The sequence below is a fragment of the Melanostigma gelatinosum genome, assembly GCF_949748355.1.
Source record: "Melanostigma gelatinosum genome assembly, chromosome: 11".
NCBI lineage: Eukaryota > Metazoa > Chordata > Actinopteri > Perciformes > Zoarcidae > Melanostigma > Melanostigma gelatinosum.
In genome coordinates, this window is record NC_136644.1 from 6,048,037 (window position 1) to 6,073,813 (window position 25,777).

General features: G+C 45.2%; 1 protein-coding gene across 1 annotated transcript in view; it reads right to left on the reverse strand.

Annotated features, from left to right (window-relative positions):
* The window catches only part of LOC306784092 (alpha-1,6-mannosylglycoprotein 6-beta-N-acetylglucosaminyltransferase B-like), a gene marked incomplete at its 3' end in the record, with an annotated part of 97,566 nt that overhangs the window by 71,339 nt on the left and 450 nt on the right, over positions 1-25,777 (reverse strand). The window contains exon 2 of the mRNA XM_079277929.1: positions 21,345-21,457. Coding sequence (XP_079134055.1) covers positions 21,345-21,457 — 113 coding nt within the window. The remainder of the gene's footprint in view (positions 1-21,344; positions 21,458-25,777) is intronic.

The following is a 25,777-nucleotide window of genomic DNA, read 5'->3' on the forward strand; positions in this document are numbered from 1 at the left end:
AATTGCAAATGCGATCATAAACACGCATGATAAATATCCCATTACTTCTGAGCAAGGTGGCGAGTTCACTTACACCATAAACGCATCGAGGTTGTATTAAGGTCCCCGCTGAAGTGCGAGTTGGATCAGCTTTCAACAGTGATGCCTCAACGTCTGCCTCAAGGTCTAAAATAGCACATTTGGGAAGTTTGAGCAAAATAATATCATTAATCTTGCCGACGGCATCACCAAACGGACAGACGGCGAGAACGGTGTGTCGCAGTCAACCCCGTTTGTGAATCTTGCCAATTACAACACATTGTTCATGACAGACTTCGTGTTGAATTTGCTCACCTTTAATCAGTGCATGCATGTATTTGATGAAAGCTGACTGATGAGTCACTGCCCTGCAGTTCTAATTATGCTGCAGTGGCACTTTTGATCCCAACAGAGTTAAAAAGCGGAAGATTTAAAATGGGTTTAAAGTGTTGACTTTCAAAAACTGACAGAGTCAAAGCAGTGCGCTAATAGGACAAAGCTGCCGGCATACTAGTTCATGCCATGTTTTAGTTCATGCCATGTTTAGCCTCCCCCACTGGTGGGATAAATCACACTCCACACACACACACACACAGATACACACAGATACAAACTCACATCACACACACTGCCCTTCTTCATCCACCACATTGGACTGAATATTTAGAGTCACGGCACATCATATTTCTCCTGAGGACCGAAATGCGTGAAGCGTGAACAGAATTCTTGTTAGTGTCTCAAAACAGACTGCTGAGAGCTGAGAGGGAGGATGTTTGTGTACGGTATGTGTGTGTTTACTGTCCAGTGAATCTCAAAGTGGGGTCCGTGGCCAGTGTGAGAGGTCTTCAGATTCATTCATTTCAATCATCATTTTACTTCTGTTCTGTGATTTGACTCGTCTTGCAAACTTGTTGAATATTAAATGCATACAAAGTTGTCACTGGCCAGCCATGTTGCAGAAACTGATGAGACGGCTTCTGCTTTGTGCACGTACATAAAAAGTGATGTCATCCCCGTAAAAAAATGGGAAAAATATAATTTAGTGCAATTGTGGTTGTATAAATGTAATTCATGGCACTGTTAGATTGCCCCGTTAATACAGGTGTGTGCAGCGAGCGGTAGAAGATGTTGTTTAAGAACGGCTTACAAATATGGATTGAAGAGGAATACTTTGTTACATAAAAACATGTGAATTTTGTAAATCATGTTTTTTTTCAATAAATGATGATTTTGTTGATGTTGATGTTTGAGAGAGCGTAAAAGGAAGACTGTAAGATCACTTCGGTTCTAACGTCAATATTACTGAAGCTTTAAAGTATTGGGTACAGCCCTAGTTATGGATATGATTTGGCATATTATATAAAAGATAAGATAATAATGTTGAACGGTATATGATGTAGTGTAGTCACACCACGTGACAGACTCAAAGACACTTAAAAGTAATGTTACATATTTTAAATTGTGTGTGTGTGTGTGTGTGTGTGTGTGTGTGTGTGTGTGTGTGTGTGTGTGTGTGTGTGTGTGTGTGTGTGTGTAAAATGAACAGAGGTCACAGAGAGGGCTCTCTCAGTTGCATGAATGGGCTTTTGCTCTGTTTTTTTTTTGCATGGCTAATTGAATTAGGCTGAAATACACTGCGCAAACTATTGGTGGATTAGCAAAGCCACTGAACGGTTCAATGTTGACAGTCTAGAACTACAAATCAAGTATTGCGTGATACCATCAAAATAGCATTTAAAAAATGATCAAATCTGCTCTCGAAAAACTCCGCTGAAAGAAGTGATGGATGAGTATTCAGCAGAGCTATGGGGCTTTGAAAACACTTGCCTGTCTCGACATATCAAGTGCGATCGAGCTCCGTTATTGAAAATGAAACTGTCTCGAAGCAAACTCTCTATCATTTGACATGTGGGGGTTTGTGAGACAGCTATGAGCTATAATCCTTCCTATTGTGAGTCAGCCAATCATTTGTGCGTGTGTGTCGATAGCATGTACGTGCGAGTGTGCCTTACGATCCTCGCTTTAAGCGCGGCACACTGTAAAATGCGTGCATCTGTGTGCAAGAGGTTTCGTCTGTGCCAGAATAAGATGGTGCTCTGATTGGCTGGGGGGAGGTTTGCATATTCATGAGAAGAAAATCATTTGTGGTTTGATGAATGCTGACAGAAGGCTAAATTAACTGGAGAGCGATGCCATTTTGTCAAAGCACACACACACACAGAAACACACACTCACACAGACACACACATAATGGAAAACAGCACTGAAAGCTATGTAAATGGGAAAATCCACCCCAAAACAAAGATTTTGACATTATTCACACATAGTCAATATCTTAAAAAATTAATAAAACTGTCTCTCTTGACTGGAAAGCTGAGGATCGAGACATGACGATGTCACAAGATACAAAACGGACGTGTTTCATCAGTGCTTGATACTTTGGGCTCGTAAATGTTGTATTTGAGATATTCCACCCTGATGTGAACACAGGGCTTCCAGCTGTGGCTCAGAAAATGCAGCTGAAACCCAAGTAAAAATCACTACGGTGGTGCTGTGGTGGTTCCTATCAATCACCATCCGCTCCGGGATTTGTTTGAGACGACAGTATGGTCCCAATCTGCCTTGGCTCCTCGGATCAAAGAGGGACTTGTTTCGAAATCGGTCAAAGTGAGCGGCGCGACACAAACAAAATGCTCACGTAACGAGAACGGTGCAATCAAAGGAGCGCAGACGCCAGGTGTGTTTGCAACAACCTGCTGTATTGTGTGATTGAATAAATCCAACCCACAACTGTGGGTTGCAACGGGCAGACAGACAGACAGACAGACAGACAGACAGACAGGCAGACAGGCAGACAGACAGACAGACAGACAGACGGGTGCTTGCCCTGCCACCGCTCCAATCTCCAGTACATCTCCTCTCCTCATTTCCACACCCACATGCAATTACTACAAATGACATGCAGTTTAATTATGATGGCGCAGGAGCTCTTCTGTTCATGAGCTAAAGAACGGCAGGACTGAGTGCAGCCAGAAAGAAAAAAAAAAAAGAGTGGGATGTTTGTTTTTGAGCTGCACGATGAGAATGGAAGTGTACCGCGGGAGCGAGGTTCAGGCAAATGGGAATGCGGCGAATGAAGCGTGAAGGAAGTGAAACCTCCCGCTGGCAATAAAGTAAACACAATGAACGCCAATGATCTACAAGACAATTCAATAAGATATAAGAAGGCACGTGATGGGGATCAATAAGCTATTTTCTACCCTACAGAATAGAATGGAAGCAGCTGGGTATGGCGGCATTAAGCCCGCTTTGCTCCATCTTAATTTCCCCCCTCTTTGTTCGGCTTTTGAAATATTTATTGTCCATCTGGCTTTGACATTGTCTCACCATTTATCCAGAGATGTCAGGGCAAATTGGTTTCCATGAAGGGAGATGGGACAGATGAGAGGATATTAAAAGACACAAAGAAAGACGGACAGCTACAATGCCTATTAATGCCGACAGTTTCTGTCACTTCTCTTCTGAATGCGTCTCCGTTTCCAAGTGATCGAGGAGGGCGCCGCGAACGAGTCTGTTTGGCTGTAATCAAGCTCTTTGTGTCTCAGCAGTTCAGCTTCAATTCAACCCTCATCCTTCCCAAAATATGCTGATACAAAGCCTTTGTAAGCTGTTGTTTTTCGTTTTGAAGATGTCACACCCAAAGTGGACGAGATCTCTCCCTCTCTTCTTGAAAGGGTCCACCCTTTGTCCGTCTGCAATACCCCGACTTATTCTTCCCGTCTCATCTTTAATTCTCTTTAACTCTTTCTTTTCGCCTTGTGACGACGACAGAAGATGAAAAACCGGCACAGATGAGCTCGCAGACACACAAAGGGACTTGAGAGAAATAAAACTATATTTGAACAGAGACCAAATATCGCAGACACGAATCTGCAGAATGAGAGGACTAATGTGAAGACATGTGCGGCGCGTTTGTTTCTTGATGAAATTGTGATGAAACGGGGCAATAGCGTCGCCATCGCCATTTCAAACCCCCAATTTCAAATGGAATACAAAACAACGGATTCCTTCGTCAGATGGCAAGAATGCATTATTCCTCTTTGGAATCAGACACGAGCAATGCAATGTGTTTATCTCCTGAACAGAACGGTGACATTTACGACCTCCCTTAGGATTGCTAAGCACACACACACACACACACCAAAGGAGAGCACGCAAAGCACACTCGTCCTCATGCACCATCCCGACTGGCTTGACAGACACAAGCTCTGGCCCTCATTACCATTTCCAACACCTGCTGAGGTCGCTGTCTCTCAGAAAGCATTTCTCTGTTGATTTTCACTGCTTCAGCACTCCGCTGTTCAGAGCAGACAGACGGCCGTAGGGGCTCCTTTCACCACAGCCACGTCGATGTACGTTAGTGTGACGGGCCGCTGTGTTCTACACCCACACTGGCGGAGATCCAGAGCTCGAGTTTAGAGGGTGTGAGTGTGCATGTTAGATGGGGTGGGGGGAGGGGGGCGGTTACAAGAATTTAGATGGGGATTATGTGTGACATGACCTTTTCGCTGTTCTGTGTGACGCATTCTAGTGTTTTCATAAATGTGTGTGTGTGTGTGTGTGTGTAGGGCCCTACATGATGCTTAGTCTCAGAGGGATTTCCTGGAATTTGTTTTTGTTTAGATGAGGTGATGATTTGCAAATGTGCATAAAACTCAACAAACCTTTTGGAAAATGCTTCCTATTTAATGGCAAATAATAATAACTCGAACGAGACATGAATAGTCCGGTGGTTTAGATTTTACCCTCATCGTCGTTCTGGCCCTTATCGACTTCTATGTGCACAAGCAAAGCAATAGATGTCAAGAGTGAAAATCCCAGTTGGCGGATTAAACTGCTTCCATTGAAGTCAAAAAGAGTTTCAAAGTGAGACCAACATCTGTGAAGCTCGCTTGGCTTGAGAAAAACACTGTAAAACTAAAGTCTTAGTGACACACAAATAGATGCGTCGTAATAAGATGGTTCAGTAAGTTGGTGAAAGTGTTCATAGATGAAAGATGCTCATGTTTTGGACGTGCATAGCTAACCCCTCAGCAGTAATTGCATGTGCTGGATGGTCTTTGCCTCTCCATTATCTTTCACTACATCACCTGAAGGCCTCCCATCAATCAACATTACAATGGAACGTGGTTGCATTGTGGCCCTGAGGGAAGGACGAGGGAAAGATGGAAGAGCAAGAGAAGGACAGCAGTAAAACAAGTGGATTCCGCTGGTCAACCATCGGTTTTTCGATAAAATAACACGATACATGCCCGAGGCCAGCGTCACATTTGCATGTAAAAATTGGCATGAATGGGACTCTCCCCATTGCCATGGTTTTCTTTCTCTCCTCGTCTTCTCTTCTACTTGTAATAGAATTAATTTCACACAAGCACTCGCTGTCTATTTGTTTTTTTAGTCTCTAGAGATGAGCCGAGCTGCAGGCTTTTGTGATGACTAACAGGGGTTCATTCTCAGCTTCAACCTACCTTACACCGTTACTGCAGACATTTCAGACACTGAGTTTTCGCACCTGTTGTATAAAAGTCAGAAGAAGCCACAGGGCAGTTTCTATCGTGATTATGAGGAATGCATTCATCCTGTACAGATACTTAAAATGTGTAAGATCTGGCCAGAAATGTAGTTTAAAACATTTAACATTTAACAGGAAGTAAAGAGGTTACAGTGTTGATGTGACGTAAAAGACCTGTTGTGTTGCAGAGATATTTACTACATTGAGCATGCTAACCAGCTGGCCCCTCCTGTCTTGTAATACCGCTTGTACCTCGAGAGGCGATAGTGAGTCACTGTAGTGTCCAGTCTGCCCTCAGACCACCATGAGATGTCACAGAAGTAGAGCGACTTGTCATGTAGACGGTAGGGATGCAGCGATGCTACCTGGGCTTTGGGAATCTGCCGGTATCAAACACCGATCCAATACCAGTGTCATTCTTTTATGTGGAAGGAAACGTCAGGCTTGGCTTAAACATTGCTTTCCTAACGTTTGTAAAACAAAGCTGTAACTAAATACATAGATATAAATCTACTGAGTTGTTATCCATCATATGAATACTAAATCGTACACCAGCAACTTGGTGAATTAATATGAACCGTCTACTGTCTTCAGCCGAGGTTGATTTACAGTCTGTGTTACATTAAGACGTAGAACAGTTGAGCAGTTCAGACAGCACATAGCTCCAGGCCCGGTGTGTGTGTGTGTGTGCGAAACAGCTGGGCACATCCAGCTGTGCGTCCTCGGGGCGAATTAAAGAGCAGGCGAGAAAGCAGACAAACAAATGTTTTAATTCAGAATTGATGCGTCATCTGATCGGCTCTTCTGATCTGCCTTTACAGAGACCACCGATCCAACTGTGTAGAACGACCATCGGCAGATAGCGACGGGTTATCGGCGCAACCAAAATTGAGTCGAGTAGAAGGAAAGCGCCTCCTGTCTTTCACGTCATTTTAAGTTTTTTATTTTTAGTTGCTGGTTATTGGGTGGCGGGCTATCGAAAGCAAAATTAACCAAAACCGACATCCCTGGAAGAAATCCAAAGTGGCTCACTATTCACAAATTCATACGTTCCCCTTTGAAGCCTCTCGCTCCCTATTCTCCCTAAATCTTATCCAACAGCCCCTCCCTGCTTCTCTCTCAGGACCTATAAGTGTCCGTCTCTATATTTCAGCCCTCAGCAGATAAATTAGCATCTGTCAAGGCTTTGCTCTGTGCAGAGAGCTTTGGCAGAAGCTGCTGTCGGTTTTTCTTTTTTTTTGTTGCTCAAAGGCACACTTCAGCACCCTGGCACATTCAGTCATCCCGTTAGTTACTCTGACTCACAGGTAATGGAGCAGAGGACCGGTGAAACCATGTGTGCGAGGAAAGACATACCACTCTTGGAGCCAGAGTGGACATCTGGCCTTCTGATACCGGGAGGCTGTGTTGGAAACGTGGGATATGCAAATGTTTACAGTCGAAATGAACAGCTGGGCTCGGGGCAGTTTAGGTGTACCGCGCAAAAGGTGTTTATCTCGAGGCTTTTAGCCAATGGCAACAAACTTTGGAGGGACGCAGTTGTTGCCTCTAATGCGGGGGGGAAAAAAAGTCGTTGACTGCACATATTTAATTATTCCATACTAAGTTTGACCTGTTCAGACTGGGAAAATGAGATTTCGCTGAATCCCAAGAAATGTTTTGTGGCTATTGTACATTTTGTGGGAGTGCGGGAGATGAACAACAGCATTTTGCTAAAACAGCCGTCGATGCTTTTTTGCAAGTGCACGCTCCCAAACTTTCAGTCGCTGATGGAATTTTAAAGCAGCAAATATTGGGTTTTCTTTCACCCCCCCCCCCCCCCCCCAAGATGAGTGCAGCAGAAAACAGAGGGAATTGTTTAAATTTTCAGAGAACACAGCTCAAAGCCGCACTAAATAATGAAACGCTTCTATTATGATTTTATGTATGAATGATTTTCCACCTTATTATGACAAAGATGGCACATCTCCAAGCAAGGTTGCAAAATCCCTGTAAAATATACTGAAGTCGGTTTCTACTTTGCACATTTGTTGCAACTAACAAAGCATAGTTTGTTTCTTTGTCGGTAACAACTGAGGAAATTCTCCAAATGACTTCAGACTTGCTCTGTTTTTGTAATGACCTGCTTTCATTTTCTTTTTAACTTCATTTGTTGGTGAACACGATAGCTAAATCCCAGGACCCACCGTTTTGTTCATGACTAACCTCTTACACTTGCAGCAAAGTTAAAACCGTGAAGCAATTCATGGCGAGCGGAGGAGCAGAGGAAATTCAGAAGCCCCCGGCGTCATTGAAGTCACATGTTTGGCTTCCTGTAACTAATAATGACGGGATGAGGGTGGTGGACAAAACTGTTACAGTATGTAGGCGTTGTTCAACGAGAAAGACATACGACAACGGCAAAACATCGGGCATGTCCACACATATGACGCACCACCATCCTAGTCCGTCAGCGACGGGGGCCACGGCATAAGAACAAGAACAACTTATCACCGCGGCATTTAAAAACCATTTGTGGCAGAATCAGACCAGGCCAAAGCTATTTACAAATATATTGAAGTCTTTATTGCTGCAGACATGAGGCCATACCCGATTGTGGAAAACAAATGGATTTCAAAATATGGTTAAAGTGCTTGAGCCACGCTACAAATTCCCCTCACGCACCCACTTCTGTGTGAAGATTGTTCCAGGCCTCCATGAAGAGGAAAAGACTGTGACCGGTCACTTCATCACGGCGGAATGGAGATTCATAGTCCGGTGCTGCAGACACGCCCCCTCTGTGAGTCACACAGACACAAGTCTGGCACTACCCAGACTTGCTTATTTTAATGGAAAGCCACTATTTGTCCACCCCCCTCCCCCCCTTTTATTTGCTGATCCAAAAAAGTATCCGATCCGTGACTCAAAAACCGCGGTGTGATCCGAACGGCGAAGTTTGTGATCCGTTGCACCCCTAGTACCTAGGCTTTGTCCATTCTGGGAGTTTCAAAGTTAATTATAACCTTTTTATCACCCAAAAATCGGCCCTCAGCTGTACTTTACTCCACCCCCTCTCGTGTCACTTCTGGTTGCAAAAAACCAAGATGGCGACGGTCCACAGTCCACAAACCAATTGGTGACATCACTCAAATATGTCCACCGATATTTAGAGTCTGTGTCTAGCTCACTCACTAAAACATGCATTCTTGTGGAAAAATTGTATTAGACGCGAAGAAATGTGATTTGTCCTTCACACTTTGCATGCAATAAGTGAGGAAACTCAAGGTTGAGAGACCTTGTAGACGTTCCCGACTCTAAAAGTCCGGACCAAGACTTACAGAAACGAGTTAAACGAGATTCTGAATGACGCGGGGCATAGAGGACAAGTCTGGGTGAAACTTACATTACTTTAAGTTTCTGGTATATCTCAGTCCATAAAGGACAAAAAGCTTCTCTGATCAGATTTGTGTTGTAATAAACAAGGTTTTATTCGTCAAAGTAAAGATTACCTTGAAGTACAAGTTTTCCAACACATACACACACTAAAGCACGGCCTCTGATCCGTCTCCCTCACAGCTTAATCCGACAGCGGCGTCAGCTTCAATAAGCCTCCGTTTGCAGCCGAGGCTCTGCGGTCTCTGCCTAAATGCATTATCTTCCAGATACCTGAGACACGACTGTGTTTTATTCGACCGACGCTGACGCAGGGATGAGACTTTCGTTATTGAAGAGGGAGATTTGGAACTAAGTGCGCGCCGTGTCGACAGCATTGCAGTCCACTTAAAGGTTATAGTGTGGAATCATTACAGGTGGCCCGGCAGAGACGCGCCCACGCAAAGCCACACTCACAGTCGCACACACCATCGCAACACCATGCATGCAAACAACACACCAATTAAATCGCACAGGATGGCAAATGAATAATTTACAAGGTCCCCTGTGCCGAGGATGTTGTTCTTATGAAATGTTGATGACAGCGACGAGACAGTTCCAAGTATGCTTGTGTTGTTCCTTTGTGTGTGAATGTAAAGGCTGGTAAATATATAATTGTATCACCAGTTCTTTGCGTGGCATATTTCATTTAAAGATTCTATTCACATCTATGAGCTCCAATATATGCCCTATATGCAAAGTTTGTTTCTCTTAAAGCCGATGTCTATCAAAAGCAAAAATGTTGATCTGCTTGCTTGAGTGCTGTTAAAAGACTGACCCACTTTTTTTGCCATTTCATTTCTTTACAGCAGCCTGCAGCTTTCTGTGTAACAATGCCAATAAAGTCTCTTTGAAGAACAGCCGTCACACACAAAGGGTACACAAAGTAAACGTAAGTTAGTGTGATATTACTTTCATGTGTCTAAACCTTTGCTGCTTCTTTGGACCGCACTCTAGAGACTTTAACAAAAGAAGGCGATCAAATCCATTTCCCGGTTGGTCTCGGACTTTTCATTTTTATTCATTTCAAATTTTGCTGACTTCCAGCGGTTTAAAGGGACAGTTCTCCAAATCAAAAACACATTTCTCACCTGACCTGTACTGAACTAGTCTCGTGAAGACAGAGACATACTCCTAAGTCATGTTTGCGGGCCCGCTCCCCTTTAAAGGCGGTGTTTTGAGGCTGATGTCTCCGTGCATAACGCAGCCTCCGGACTTTCGTAACATAAGCAGTGTGCACTGGAGAAATGCCCGCAGCTCAAGTGTGACGGAACAGCCGCTGAAATATTGGCATCGATTCCTTCCACACCCCCACCTTTATCCGGCAAATGATGATGCGTGGTCTCTTGGACAGGCACAACACAGCTTAACCTAAACAGATTTAGTTTGGTCGTTGACAGCAGTGACACTGATTGGTCCGGTAACGATGGTCAGATATCGATCTGTTCCGCTGCAGACAGCAGACGTTTAGTTTGAAACGGTAGAGCCGGCGGTCCCCTGACAGTACGTTTTTAACATTGCAGCAACAGACGCCTCAAAGACGTCCATGTCTTTTACATGGCAGATGGCAGCGGAGACAGAACCACGTGTGCATTTAGAATGTAGCGAAGAAGACAAAGAGAGGGACTTGTGTATACTTACAGGAACAAAACAATGGACGCCACGGACAGGGGGTAAACAGATATTTACACAAGCAAACAATTTCACAGGATCATATGAAAAGATGCACTAAGTGCTGTACAGCTGGGTGCATTTAAATCTAGATGTGAAGTACATTTAACTGCTGTGAACATCTTTTTTTCGAGATGTGAATGCAGCATGGATTTTATTTGCAGAAAGCTGTGCTGAGGGGCTCGAGGCAATTTCCTCCATCGACTTGCTAAACTGTCTGAGCTCAGCTGCTTCAAAAGCTTGTGGGTATAGTCGGCCGCATGAGTGTGTGTGTCTGTGTGAGAGAGTGGCGGTTGGCGCATATACTATACCTCATGTCCTATGTATGCTGGGAAACCATCCGACCACTGGTCTGTGTGTGTAAATAATCTACAGCACTGACTAGCGGTTTAGACGTAGTCCCAGCTTCCCCCGACCACAGGACGCTGAGTCGGACACATTTCATTTTTCTCAGACCGATAAGTTCGATGGGAGCCACAGAAGCCCGACAGCGCCTTGAGTGGGTCCATTAAGGAAATGAGAGCGATCAATCAAAACGGATTAATCCAACTTGATCTCCCGGAGGCAGATAAGAGAAATTTAAATCTGGACCAACACACCCACATGGCAGCGGGGACAAATAAGACATGTCGGCACGACGCAATGAAAATGTAGCTGCGTGCACACAATGAAGTCATTTTGAGACTGCAAAAAAAAAAAGAAGCCAAAAGCTATAATTATATAATTAGTAACCTTACAACATTGTAAGTGTTTCACAGCTTTGCCTCTATGACTGCAACTCAACCTGTGCTTGAAGTGAACAGCATTAAACTCACATTATTATTTGTAAATCCCAGGAAAGCGGCTGTACTCCACCACGTCGACTGTGAGGTGAGTGCTTCCGACAAGGAAAAATGGTTGCGCTTGTTAAAGCAGTTTCCGGTGAAACGCGATGCATCTCTCAGGAGACAGATCTGCTGAATGCTACGTGACAGAAACAAAGAATGAGAGATTTGGGAAAAGCTTCTTTTTTTTCAAAATTGCTTTTTCTTTTTTGTTGCGCTTCGGCACGTCTTTTATTTACTGAGAAACGGATGGGCCCTATCATCCGAGTTGACAGGTAAATGCCATTTTAACTTTCCCAGAGAGAGGAAGAGCCCAGGGCTTGGCGCCACGGCACACACGCTACCAGATCAGCTCAGGAAGCTGCTAAAAAGATGCTCGAGTGAAAGAAGGCCGTCAGCGGGCGTCTGGGTAAATCATTGAAGTGCCTGTTACCATTCATTCACATTAAACACAGGACTTTCACCCAGGAGGCCGCTGTTTGTGTCCCGTGTAAAACCAAGTAAACATTGTCACTTACGCATTATATGTAATGCCAGTTACTTAACAAGCACTTATTCGATGTAACAAACTTATTCTACATAACAAATACAGCTATTTCAAAACAAACCATGATGTTTTCCTGAGCCTAACCAAGTATTTATTTTGCCTTAACCCAGCAAAGTGGTTTTGTTGCGTAAGTAAAAACTAAGTAAAGATACGTTGGAAGTCAAAGAGACTGTATGCATGTAACAAGCTGAAACTTTAAGTTTCACGTGAACAGTTCATGTGTCTCTCTTACCCCTCTAGTGTCAAAAACTGACATTAGAGGGGTACAGCGTCATCATTTGAAGCGTAGTTAGGAGTCGGAACATGTTGCCTCTTAGAAGCTCGAACTAACAGGCGTATTGCTTTGATCAAAGCTTTTCTTAAAGCATAGAAATAGAACGTTAGTGTGAGGTTAGTACTATTGTAAGTGGATAAAGGAATTTCAGCTTAACGTACGATGAACAAATCGTGGTTTGATACATTTACGGTCAATCTTATTTCTGTAACATCAAAGTCAAGTGAGAGGGGCGATCATGTGGAGAAAAACTGCAAAATTCTTCTTCGCCTCTTTCAACGATAACATTCATCAGCAACCAAACAACTTCACCGAAATGGGTTATTGGACACGGATGCTGATGAGGCAACCATTAGAGAGAGCTTTCGGGGAGTGTTTGTGTGTGACAAGTCCGGCGGCAAACAGCCACAGCTTCCTGACGTTATCGCGCTCTGCTGACAGATGTGCAACATCACGGCTATTATCATCGCTGCTGGTGTGATTATTGCTGCAGCGTGATTATTGGGAGCACAGGAGAGCTTGACACATCTGTATGTGTGTGTGTGTGTAACGCGTGGTAGAGAAAAAGAGAGAGAGAAGGGGAGGGGAGAAAAGAGAGATGCAGTGAAGGTGACCGTACTTTCAACTGACTGCGTGACAAGTGCGCAAAACACAGTGTTTATGCATTCGTGTTCTCAGCACACATGCATCTTAATTTAGCTCTGCGCCCATGTGCATCCCCTCTTTCAAAATGAAAACATCTCAACTCTCGGCAACCGCTCTCAGAGGGCCTTCACACACAATGTGTACAAACAAACCCAGACGAAGTTAAGTCTGTCGCCTGCTGGGAGAGACTCACTGGAGCACCCTCAGAATGGGATGGGAATATATACATTTCAAATCATTCAACCAGCTCCACCTGGAGAGTCCAAGTGGACGTTGGTGCTAAATCTGAATAAATTTGCTCAGGGCCTTCCTGAGACATCGCCTTCCTGAGACAACCTGACAACGCACAAAAACTCTGGCGACTGTGTTGAAGCATGAGAAAAAAAAACAAGACGGAGAAAATGAAAGCGACATATTGGCAGGACAGGAATGCAAATTGAACAGGAGTGTATTGCAACTGTGAAAGCAGAGCAGAGCTGTACGAATCCTTATTACAGGGACCTCTCTCATCCATTGTTTTCTGTCCATCTTTGCTGCGTCTCTGCTGCCTGAAGAGAAATGCCGCTTCCTCCTCGCAGCGCTTCCTGAAATGGCACCTGGGCTGTGTATTTTCCAACAGATAAGACACTGTGGCAAAAGACAGACACTTGATACACAACAAGGTGCGGTGGGAAGGCCCCGGAGGCTCCAATGTCATCGCAATGGTCTCTTTTGTTCACAGCTTGTATTCTAATATCACGAGACAAAAACAACGAGGATTTGTCCACGTTAAATGTAACATTGATGCCATCAGCATCGTATTATCTCATGGGTGCCTTTGCGCATAATATCCACCTTTCAAAGCATCTCACGAAATGTCCTTTGAGATCTTTTCCAACTGGTGGAGAGACCACACAAGAGGCAAGCTTTACTGCGCGTGAGAAAGGACTGGCTCTCTGATATCGTCTCCGACTGACGGTTGTCCGCTAACAATCGGAAACTTCATGATTTAGAGTCAAATCTGTCACCTTGAAGAAATTAAAATGGCTCAGGAAGCTTTATTTCTTCGCCTTTTCATCGCTCTCCCGGTACTCTTTGTGTCAAATCAATGAATTCCCCTGCATGATCATTGCTGTCACTTTTCAGACAAAGGCAGGCGTGGATTTTTATTTTTTTTTCTGGCTGTGGAAGAACTGTCCGACTGCATTCAACACAGGTATGCGTGTGAGAGCAGGAAAAAATAAAGAAAAAGGGGGGGGGGGGGCAAAGGATTACGCAAGAGTGAGCTGAGGAAACAAAGAAAAAGCTACAAGTAGTATTTGTCAATCGGCATCGATGAGGGAAAGAAATGAGCAGCAGGAAGAGAGGTAGGAAAAGAGGATCCTCGAGGGAAAGCATTCATCTCGAGTCCTGCTTGGTGTGCTTTTATCACCTTATCAGCCCACACCAGCGAAGGAACCAGACAAATACAGCTGCCTTTTTTTGTCAACACAGACATAATACAACCGGTAGTCTTCCCAGAATTGTCAAGCAACACGGGCCGCGGCGTCGTAAGACACCATTAGTGTATATCTGCGGAAAGAAAGCGCCGGCATGCTGGAGTGTGACGCTATCAGCACCCGGAGAAAATAACCAGCGGAAACGATGAGCGAGCGACCTGTAGACAAAAGCCTGATGCAGGCTGGGTAATTGAGATGGCATATTGCTGCAGAGTAACCTTCCCAGAGACATAACCATAATATAATGTGCAGTGGAGAAATTTCTCATTTACGGCCGGGTAATAGCACTTAGGTCAGAACAATGCCCCCCCCCTCTTCTTGGATATTGGATAGGCTTTCTCATTAATATGTATTGGTGTTGGGAATGGGCCAAGGATGGAATAACACGGCGAATGGCCTGAAGTTTGTACTGAGGGGAAACAAAGTTGGGGAGTTATAAATCGTCATGAAAGTACAAAAGTACAATGTGTAAAATAGATACAGGTACAAACGATTTGTACTTGTGGGTAAAGACAAAGGGCAACTGTGAAGAGCTGCATGCAACCAGTTTTTAAGCACATAAAATAATACTGCTTTACTCAAACCTGTTTTTACCTTTCACAATAAAGGCCCTAGACATGTACGCTGCATCACCTCTTACCGAGGAGAATTTAAATTCACTAAGAGCTCCACAGAAGAGCGTACAATATGTATTTATCACAAAAACGCATGTCTGTATTAATTATGAATGGACCACCAGCCAACATTTACACGTATTGTTGGTACCCTTCTGTTAAAGAAAGAAAAACCCACAATGGTCACTGAAAAAAGTTGAAACTGACAAAAGCAATAGTAAATAAAAATGTACTGAAAATGAACGAATACAAATCAGACATTGCTTTTGAATTGTGGTTCAACAGAATCATTTAAAAAAACAAACGAATGAAAATGGCCTGGACAAAAATGATGGTACCCTTAACGTAATATGTTGTTGCACAACCTTTTGAGGCAACCACTGCAATCAAGCGATTTCTGTAACTCTCAATGAGACCTCTGCACCTGTCGACAGGTATTTTGGCCCACTCCTCGTGAGCAAACTGCTCCAGCGGTCTCAGGTTTGAAGGGTGCCTTCTCCAGACTGCATGTTTCAGCTCCTTCCACAGATGTTCAATAGGATTTAGATCAGGGCTCATAGAAGGCCACTTCAGAATAGTCCAATGTTTTGCTCTTAGCCATTCTTGGGTGTTTTTAGCTGTGTTTTGGGTCGTTATCCTGTTGGAGGACCCATGACCTGCGACTGAGACCAAGCTTTCTGACACTGGGAGGCACGTCTCGCCCCAGAATGCATTGATAGTATTGAGATTTCATTGTACCCTGCACTGATTCAAGACACCCTGTGCCAGATGCAGCAAAGCAGTCCCAGAACACAACCGAGCCTCCTCCATGTTTCACAGTCGGTACAGTGTTCTTTTTTTGTATGCTTCAGTTTTGCGTCTGTGCTTGATGTGATGTGACTTGCCAAAAAGCTCCAGTTTTGAAACTGGAATTTGCCAAAATGCTCATTGACAAGCCACAAAGCTTCTGGGAGAATGTCCTTTGGACAGATGAGACAAAACTGGAGCTTTTTGGCACATCGGCTCTATGTTCACAGACGCAAAAATGAAGCGTACAAAAAAAGAACACTGTATCTTAAAGATTAAAAAAAACAACAGAAAACCTATATTCGTTTACATATCTTGAGGTGAGAGGTCTGGTTTTCTCTCGCCAAAAATCTAGTCAAACGTTGGAATAGTAATTTGCCTCCTACCCGCTACATACAGCCTCTTAAAGACAGGGATGTTGGCCGGGTTTGCTAGCGATGCAGCGGTTCTGAGAGGGTTAATGTCAGATTTCGGAAGATTTTCTTTCTATACTCAGGAATTCACAAATACACCAACTCAAACAGAAACACACACACACATTCCAAAACCATTTTATATTTTTGGCACCAAGTTGATGGCGTTATCCAGTGAGAGTGAGAAACCCATAACCTCCCCCCCCCCCCCCCACACACACTCTCACACACACAGTCCATTCAAACTCCCCAGGCTATGAGAGCACAGATAAAGTGCGCTTCCCGACCGACTCCCCTGCTGCACCTTGCACCAGCGACATGCAGGAGATTGTCATGCCAGATTTGTTCGACATGAAGCGATGGGAAGGAAACATAACTGCAGGGAATGTGTGAGAGAGATGAACATCCAGTGTAAAAAAAACATGAAAGGGGACCACAGAGCGGGGGTGTCTAGTGTGCTCAACCGGTACCAGCTCCTGCATACTGATGTATTGATATATACACGCACTTCATCATAATCAAAGAAATGCATATGCACTTAAGCTTCCGTTACTAGTTAGTTGGCATTTCTCTCCGTTGAGGTCCTCTTGGGACACGTGCAGAAGGGTCTTTAGGGAATGTGACACATTGGCGTAAGTCCTTTTCTCACTGATGACGTGGTAAGGTTCAGACACACACACACACACACACACACACACACACACACACACACACACACACACACACACACACACACACACACACACACACACACACACACACACACACACACACACACACACACACACACACACACACACACACACACACACGAGTTTAATGCGAGTCAAACAAACATTAGTCTCGGCTCCTGCTCGGATCGGCGCACATCAGCGTTTCCAAACAAGAGTGCTCTCCTCGCGGCGATCTGCCATTTCATAAATCGCTGTCTTTGATTGACGGTAATCTCAGCCATGAAAAAACCTCCAGAGATGAGAGAACGGCGGCCATTTTAAACAGAGCCCGACAAATATGAAATGATGTCGTCTGTCCCAGCAGGGAGCGACCTCGACAGTGAGAAAGCCGCGGGTCTTTCAGCTACAACAAACACCAGCGAGAAACACGCTTCGGGTGAAGGGACTGTCATGGGTCCTTGTTAATGGAATAAACTGCAGCGTATAAACAAGCTCCATAGGGAGGGCCTTTGATCGCGCTAACATCTCCCTTACGTCTGAGGTCTTTGAATCTAGAGAGAAAAATTGGCGTTATGCCCATTTGTATCCCGCTTTTTCGTCATTCTCTTTCTTGAGCAATGCAACCTCTAGAAATCTCATTCTCTTGCTTAATCACACACACACACACACACACACGATCTCCATTCTACTTCCACCTTCGTCTTCCTCCCCCACTTTCTCATTTCCACTATTGAGCCCCCCCGCCCCCCCCACCTCTCCATCTCCGGCTCGGGGCTCTTGATGAGTTTGTGAGTCACTGAGGAGAGAGACGGGGATTTGACAACCCGGCACTCTGAACCTCCAGTGGAAGCCGGTAATCCACAGAGGCGAGAGGTGGCGACGAAATTCCGCTAATGCCCACAAACAATCGCTATCAGCGCAACTCCCACTGTAGTGACAAAGCCCGACACTAAATGTGCCTGTTGTTGTGTGCAATAAGCAGGCTAATGTCTGTGTAATAATGACAACGGCATGGTGCCAGATGAAATCCTGTGAATCTGGTTTGTAGACAGAAAAGCGTCCCGTGAACATGTGTTCCTGATGGCCTTGTTGCCAACACGTAACACATGATGATTAGTCTTAGATGACAGCTGCTGACATCATCAGACATCCTCAGCTCAGGACATAGAAAGCCCCGTTATATAATACATGTATAATACATGTAAACACCTTTTTGCACCTCAATCAAGAGCTTTTAAAAAGGGGCAAAGCTTAAAACAGTTCTGTGCTGAAAACTTCCCTTTAAATATGCAGACGACTCTACCTGCTACAGTAGCTACCGCTCTGAACCTGGCATGAAGCATCACCTATCGCTATTTTACTGAGAGACAGGCATGCAGAGAGCGCATAAGCAGCAAACCCTGGCCTGATGATTCCATGATGAATCACCCGTCATCGATTCCAGACTCATCTCAATGTATCGCATCCTCAGTCTTCTAAATCGCTGCCAATTTTTCATCAATACAAGCAGTCAGATAAATCTGAACTCTTTTTCAACACCAGTATCTGTGTGAATCACTTCAGTACTTAAACATTACAAAAACTAAACGTAAATCCTTTTGCAGTGCATTGCAAGTGTGGTGTAATCCAGCAAACGAAGGTTTCAACTAATAGGCAAAGAAACCATCAATCACCAGCTTACATTTTCACTTCCTATCGCTTGTCAAGACACTGTTAATGATGTAAATTGTACGTCTTGCAATTTAAAAATAGTTCTTTTGCAAATAAGAGTTCAATATAAACACAATTAATCGTTTCTAGCTGCTCCCGAACCAGAAATGTCTTGGCAGCTAATGGTCACAAACATGGTGATAAAGCAATGGTGCATATTTTCACATGCCAGATATGACATGTTCATGAAACACGGGACTGGGACTGGGACTGTGCGTGTGTGTGCGTGTGTGTGTGTGTGTATGTGCGCTCTGCAGGTGGTGACTGGAGGCTTAATGAAAGGGCCAGTTGTTTTCGCGTGGCTGATCTGCACACAGCAGATGGATCGGCCTCTCGGCCTCTCTGGTCTCAATCTTGTCCCACATTGCTGCTGTCGCCCCATTTAACAACCAATTTCCTGCCAGCTCATCACAAACACACAAATACACACACACACACACACACACACACACACACACACACACACACACACACACACACACACACACACACACACACACACACACAAGGGAGAAAGCAGCAGAAACAGCGAGAGGTGGTAGACCACAGAGACGAGCATAAGGGGAGAAAAGAGGGTGACGACAGTGGGGCATGCACGAACAAATGGGCCCTGGCACACTGTTGATGATAGAGACACAAGCGTGTTTTGTGCATAGACGAGCACAAAAGTATTTCAGCACATCAGGATACACACAAATACATGTAGACAAGCAAACACACACACACACTGTTAAATCCTATGGGAAGGCACCAGTGGACACTGTGCAGTTTTTAATGAGCTTGCACCAGATGTCTTCCCAGGCTGCGGTGCATGACTAGTTGATTAATCAAGTTTTTTTTACATTTTATTAAGAAACACTGACACACACGCACTAATCCTAATTTATCACACAAACACAGTACTCTCAATTTATCACAAACACAGTAATCCCAAATGAACCCCACCCCATCCCCCATTATCACACACACACACACACACACACACACACACACACACACACACACACACACACACACACACACACACACACACACACACACACACACACACACACACACACACACACACACACACACACACACACACACACACACAGTCACTGATTTTTATTCTGCGCATCCAGTCAAGTCTGCGATTTTCTGTTTTCCATTTCCACCGGTCCATCATGACAGATCAGAGCGCATGCTCACGCACGCCGATGCCGGACTGATTCACACTCGTAGCAGAACTCGCTCTGTGTTTCACGTGCACCAACGCACGGCGACACACACGCCGTGCCTCAGCGCCCCTCGACCCGCAGGATTTGTTATTCCGCCCGCGGCGATGAGTGGCTGGCCTCGACAAAATGGCCTCTGACTTTCAATCTTGGCACCCTGTGCGGCAGTGGCACTCTTTTATCCTCTGCCTCGCCACCGGCAGTCAGCCTTCACACACGTGGGGCCGACATGTTAATGACATCTCACTGGTGAGATATGGCTTGGCTGGAGGCAGGCTTCATTGTCCACGCGGCACATGTACGGCAACCAATGTGCTGTGTGGAAACGCATTGGGGTTCGATGAGCATGCTGAGAAGGATCTCAACTACGAGGCTTCGCCTGCAGGGAATTCTAATGCATTTCATTTTGCTCCCGGTTTCAATTTGCACGCAAAGTCACGACTCTAACCTCACTCGCTCTCGCCGATCTGTGCATTCTCAGACCTCAACATTGAGTTTAATTTCCTGCCCCCATCTATAGCGTCGCATCCAACCGCTTTCTCCGCTTTATTTGTCTTCAGTAGTCACAGCGCTCTCTCTCCCACATCCTGTTCCTCCTCCTCTCTCAAGACTGGAACCACAGCCCCGGGCGGGGCTCAGCGAGACATCCCCCATCCCGAGTCTCACTCCCTGGGTTCCTCGACGCCTCCGGGCCCGGCATTGATCCCCGTTCGACCCGCCGTTCAGTCCGCCCCTAAACCTCCCTCTGTCATCCCTCCACACCAGATCCTCATTCAAGCCTTCAACGTGATTGCCAGTGGCTAATGTAAGTCCTTTATACTCACTGGCTCATGGCATTCTCGGGAAATGTAGAGAAATTCAAAGCGTCATACCACATGTGGTTACAGCAAAATGTTATATGGGCTCGCTTTAATGGACGTCCGGTGATGGAGAGTCTTGCGGAGGATGCTGCGAGCATTCAGGGGAGCTGTACAACGCATTTTAGTTTCTCTAAATTCATCAAAGACAGTGAAAAAAACAGTGATATTATGTGCAGAATGCCTGAAAGTAGTGAGGGTGAACCCGCCCTGCTGTCACTGCCGGGGATCGGACCAATAACTTCCAAGCTACTGGCTGGCGCCACTTCCTCACCTCCGACCCGCCGTATCAATCTTTCTTTACAAGCGTCTTGATATATCTCTCGCCACTTGACCACAACTATAGCAAAAGCAGCTTTTCTGCTGAGGCTTATGTGAAGGAAATGTACTGGTCGTGCTGGTCCTGCAATGCAAGTTACATTTATTTGGCGGTTTCTTCGCCTCGTCCCGCCATTCTAGGCCATTCTATGTTTCCTGTGACAGGTGGTGCCGCTTTGACAAAGTGGCAAACGGCAGTGAAGTGCCAGCAGGACCGCAGAGACTTACAGCACAGCAATATGCAGTGACATCAGAGCATTTCAACTCAGTGGAGGAACTGTTCATACCAAAACACAGACACACACACGTCAGTACCTTCTGTGCGGATGGTGAAGGGGGAGTCCCCCAGTCTCTTGGCTGAGAACTGCCCCCCCAGAGAGGTCATTAGAAAGCACAGGCTGAAGAAGCCTATTCCCACCACGAATATCCTGCAACACAGGAGGGGGGAGGGGACAGATACATATTATTTACAGGGAAGGGCAGGTAAATAGACGTTTTCCGGCGACTCATCGGGAAATATGAAGATGAGGGGAGAGAGAGAGAGAAAGAGAGAGAAAGACGGCAGAAAAACGAGTGGATGAAGAGTGGGAAGCCAAAGAAAAAATGACGACAGACGAACAAGCTGACAATCGTTTGCAGCAAGAAGCAATCGGCGGCAAGAAGCAAAAAGGAGGGAGTGAAAATAGAGACGCAAAGTTGACGGAGTGAGGGGAAAATGTGGAGGAGAGAGGAAGAAGAGGGGAGGAGAGAGAGAGAGCCGTGGAGAGAGTCGAGAAACAGCAGGCAGCACATCCAGGAGGCAGAGCACAAACAGAGCAGCGATCACACGTAGAAACGTCGAAATTTGAGGCCAAAGGGCACTCGAAAACATTTTAGCGTTTTTGACGTCATCGGTTGGCATACATCGAGGACGACGGCAAAAATGAGCGTGAGCAGTTTGTCCCCAAGGGCAGGCAACTGTTCAGAGGCGTGCAGAGGGGACAGAAGACGGGCAAAAACATTGAAGCATTTCAGGTGATAATAAGAGTGTAAAGATAGCGAGGATGCCAATCAAAGTCTCCGAGCACAGAAACTCGTCTCACTTAGGCCTCTGTCTGAAATAAACAAAATTAGAGCAACAAAAATAGGCTATGCAGTAAGTAGAAGTCCTGACTTCACAGTTCTCTATTTAACTGAACTAGTATGAGGCTTCGGTTGCCAAATCAGGTCAGTATGGATAGCAGGAAGCATTTTAGCCTCCGATAACTCGTAGGCATGTCAGTGTTGTGTAAAGATAGACTTGAACCAATCCTTTAAACTGGCCACTGGTGCTCGTATTGTAGAATCCACCAGGCTGTAGTGCAGATCTTGCTTTGAAACATAAACTTCTTCCTGACCCCACTTTGTGGCACAGATCTGATATTTGAGACGACGCTATCGTGCCTCAGAAGGGAAAAAGAAAAAGAGACTGTGTGGATTCTCCCTTGTTAGACAGCCATGAGAGAATCAGATCTTTCACTTAAAACAAAATCAAAGTTGAAAATCAGGTCTTTTGTATCCGTGCAAAAAGTCCTGCCCTAGTTGAGCTGCTGGGTTCACTGAATATGGATCGGAGGTTATCTTACAACGCCAAGACTCTTCGGGGAACCAGAGAGGCAAAGCCGTCTGTGATCCTCATCCGCTGGACGAAATACAAGTCGGCCTCCGTGACTAACAAGTCCCACTTTAGAAATGCTCGCTGCTCTGCTGCTAGCTACCCGCCAGAGAACATTCTTGGAAGATTTTGTAGATGTAGCGCAGTACAAAGAGGGATTGATATGTGGAAAAGAAAGGCAAACAGTCCTCTACTTCTGAAGCCGTTTCCCTTAATGTCCTCATCGTGTACATTTGTTTGGGTGAATGCATTGTAATTTCATATTCATATATGGCTCCTATAACAAAGAAGCAGTTCATTGTATCCAGCACATGAACGTACCTAAAGCAACAGTGCGGTAGTAACGCGATAAGACAGCAGGAAGAAAAGGTACTTTGGTGACATAATTATCACCAACTCACTTCATAATTTATGGCCAACTTTGCACCGGCGACCTTTAAACTCATACCGTCTGCCCCGGAGGTTGGGAAAATTGAATGTTAACAGAACAAACAAATGCATTATTCATAACTGTTGCTTTCTCTTCAAAGCCAGGCGGGGGCTGTTTGCCTTAATACACGGGGCCCCACTGTGACATCTGACAGCACTCCCCCGAAATGGTAAGTAGCTCCAGTCACGCAGAGTTCTGAAACGAAAGGGGGGTCTTCATATTGATGAGGCCGTGAGCAGAGAGTTGCCATCGACGGCGTGGAAGAACGGCCACTTAAAAGAGCATTTGCCGGAGTAATCCGATTGAAAGGGATGCTGAATAATCTGTTAAGTGTAGAGTAGCGTGGTGGTTTGGCAAGCCGGCCCCCCCGGGTGACTTCATGCTCCAAGACGAAGCCGACCTCGTCCCGAGTCGTAACTCAAGGACAGACAGTGGGAGCACGGGGAGATATTGACGGAATATAATCATCATCATCAAGGCTCTTATTTCATGGGCTGCATCAAACATGATTACAGCTATGCAGTGGTTGCAGTTAAAGTGGTCATTTATCCTCGTTTCGGAAGCAAAGTGATCAGATTACAGTTTTTGGAGCTGGATCTAATCAATTACAGCTTTGATTGTAACGAGACAAACGCTCCATTTTGCATGAAATGTACACTATACCCTCAATTTTGAACGATCAACTAAATTTACTGGTGGGGGACTGACGAGCACTGATCATGAGGATTGGAGCGACACGCTTCAAGTCAAAGTGGCAGCATGTCGGCACCGATTATTGATTTACACTGAAAGCATGGGGATGTTATGGTGGCACTGTACATTTTACATCAAGATCCCAGCATCCAAGCAGCACTGTGGTTCCTCATTTAGCTCTCTGTCCCCTCCCAGGACACTGTAATATTATGAAATAACAATAAAAAACATTAGCCCCTCCCCCCCCCCAAATGAATTAGAATAGCTCAATCACTGTCAGCGGATTACAGAGCTGCGATACAGTAACTGCTACGAGTTCAATCCCAAACAATCGTCACAATAGAGGGCTTATTTGCCTTGAATACGCCATGATCCATGGATACTTATACCTGCATGGATTATGCACTTACATATACTACCATATGGTCAGCAAGCCAAGTAGGTGGAAGCTGAAAATCTGTGTTTACACATTGCAGCCCCCCCCCCCCCCCGGGCATTGTTTGTTTTTCAGTCATCGTCAATGTCTGTCATTGCCAGGCCCAATGACAGGTTTGAAAAAGATAAAGGGGTTACAGAGGACATGTCGCCAAATTGCCTGATTTTACAGCTCACCGTGAATTTGTTTTGTTTTTATAATACACTGTATCTATAATCCCTGTGATCTGCGGATTAATAATCCTGCGTGTGTTTGTGTGTGTGCGAGCGGGAAAGCAACTCAGTGATTGATGGGAAGAGAACGGAGGAGGAGAAAAAAGAAAGATGAAAAAATATTCCGCTCATGTGGGTGTGTGGAAGCCGGCCCGATGCCGTCCTCGGGCGATCGTTTCCTCTCTTATCGTTTCACCGTTTTCCAAAGTGGCGTTAGGTGGGTGATATGAGAGGATTAGGCCCCGGTCCTGCCTGACGAGTCCTTAATTAACAGGCTTAAAGTAAATGCTCTGCTCCCCCGTAATTGGATCAGAAGGAGTATCTGCTATCATCTAATTGGCTTCCTCACACATATAGACTCATCAGATTCTGCCTCCAGGTACGTGGAGATGGTTTTGAAGCGGAGAGGAGCTCTGCCAGGCGCGGTGGACAAAGATATTAGTCGTGGTGTTTTCCAAGAAAACTTTTTTCCTGGCACATGAACTAGCCTCAGCCCAGGGATCCCTATAGGAACCATTGTTACATCCAATGTTGCTCTGGGGACATATTTAGCTGGTGCCAGTGTTGCCAACTTGGCGACTTTCTCGCTAAATCTGGCGACTTTCGAAACCCTCATGGCGATTTGTCAAAAGCTACCAGTGACAAATCGAGCGACTTTTTCTGGTGTTGTTGGAGACTTTTCTGGTGTTTTGACTCTGACGTGAAAGCACGTACCGTTCTACACTGTTGTGAACGAAACAAATAATAACCGTAGCTGTGTTTCAGCTGAAGGACAGCAGTGAAGGCCCAGGTATAAAATGCACGGCCCGCCACTGCTATTTACAATAACCACAGTTCAAGTCCGGCCAAGCAACTTTATATGTCCAATAAAGTCACAAAATAATCACAGTGAAATGACTGAAAACCACCATCTGACTGAGGCGAGAGATCCGTTTCAAGTTTGAACATGACACACGCACACAAATCACCGGTGACAAGCCATCGCTGCCCGTGTTCGTCAAGGCCAGCGTGGCTTCGTCACAAAGGCTGAGAGGCAGCAGCAGGTGAAGTAAATCAGTGCAGCAGGAATGGAACCATCACACCGGCTCCAACATGGCCTCAGCCCTCAGGAGAGATTGTTTCGAATATCTAAACAGTATTAGCAGGTGGGGGGAAAAACAAAGGTGGATGGCTGTATCGGCTAGCTTTGGGTACCACTGATAGACGCTGGTGAGGTTGATCTCCAAACTACCAGAATCAAGAAATAGAGGGATTAATTCAAAGCCTGCCATTATTCTATACCTCTCGGGGCAAATCTAAATAAAGCAGGTTAACGCAGCATGGCTCAATGCACTGTACAGCATA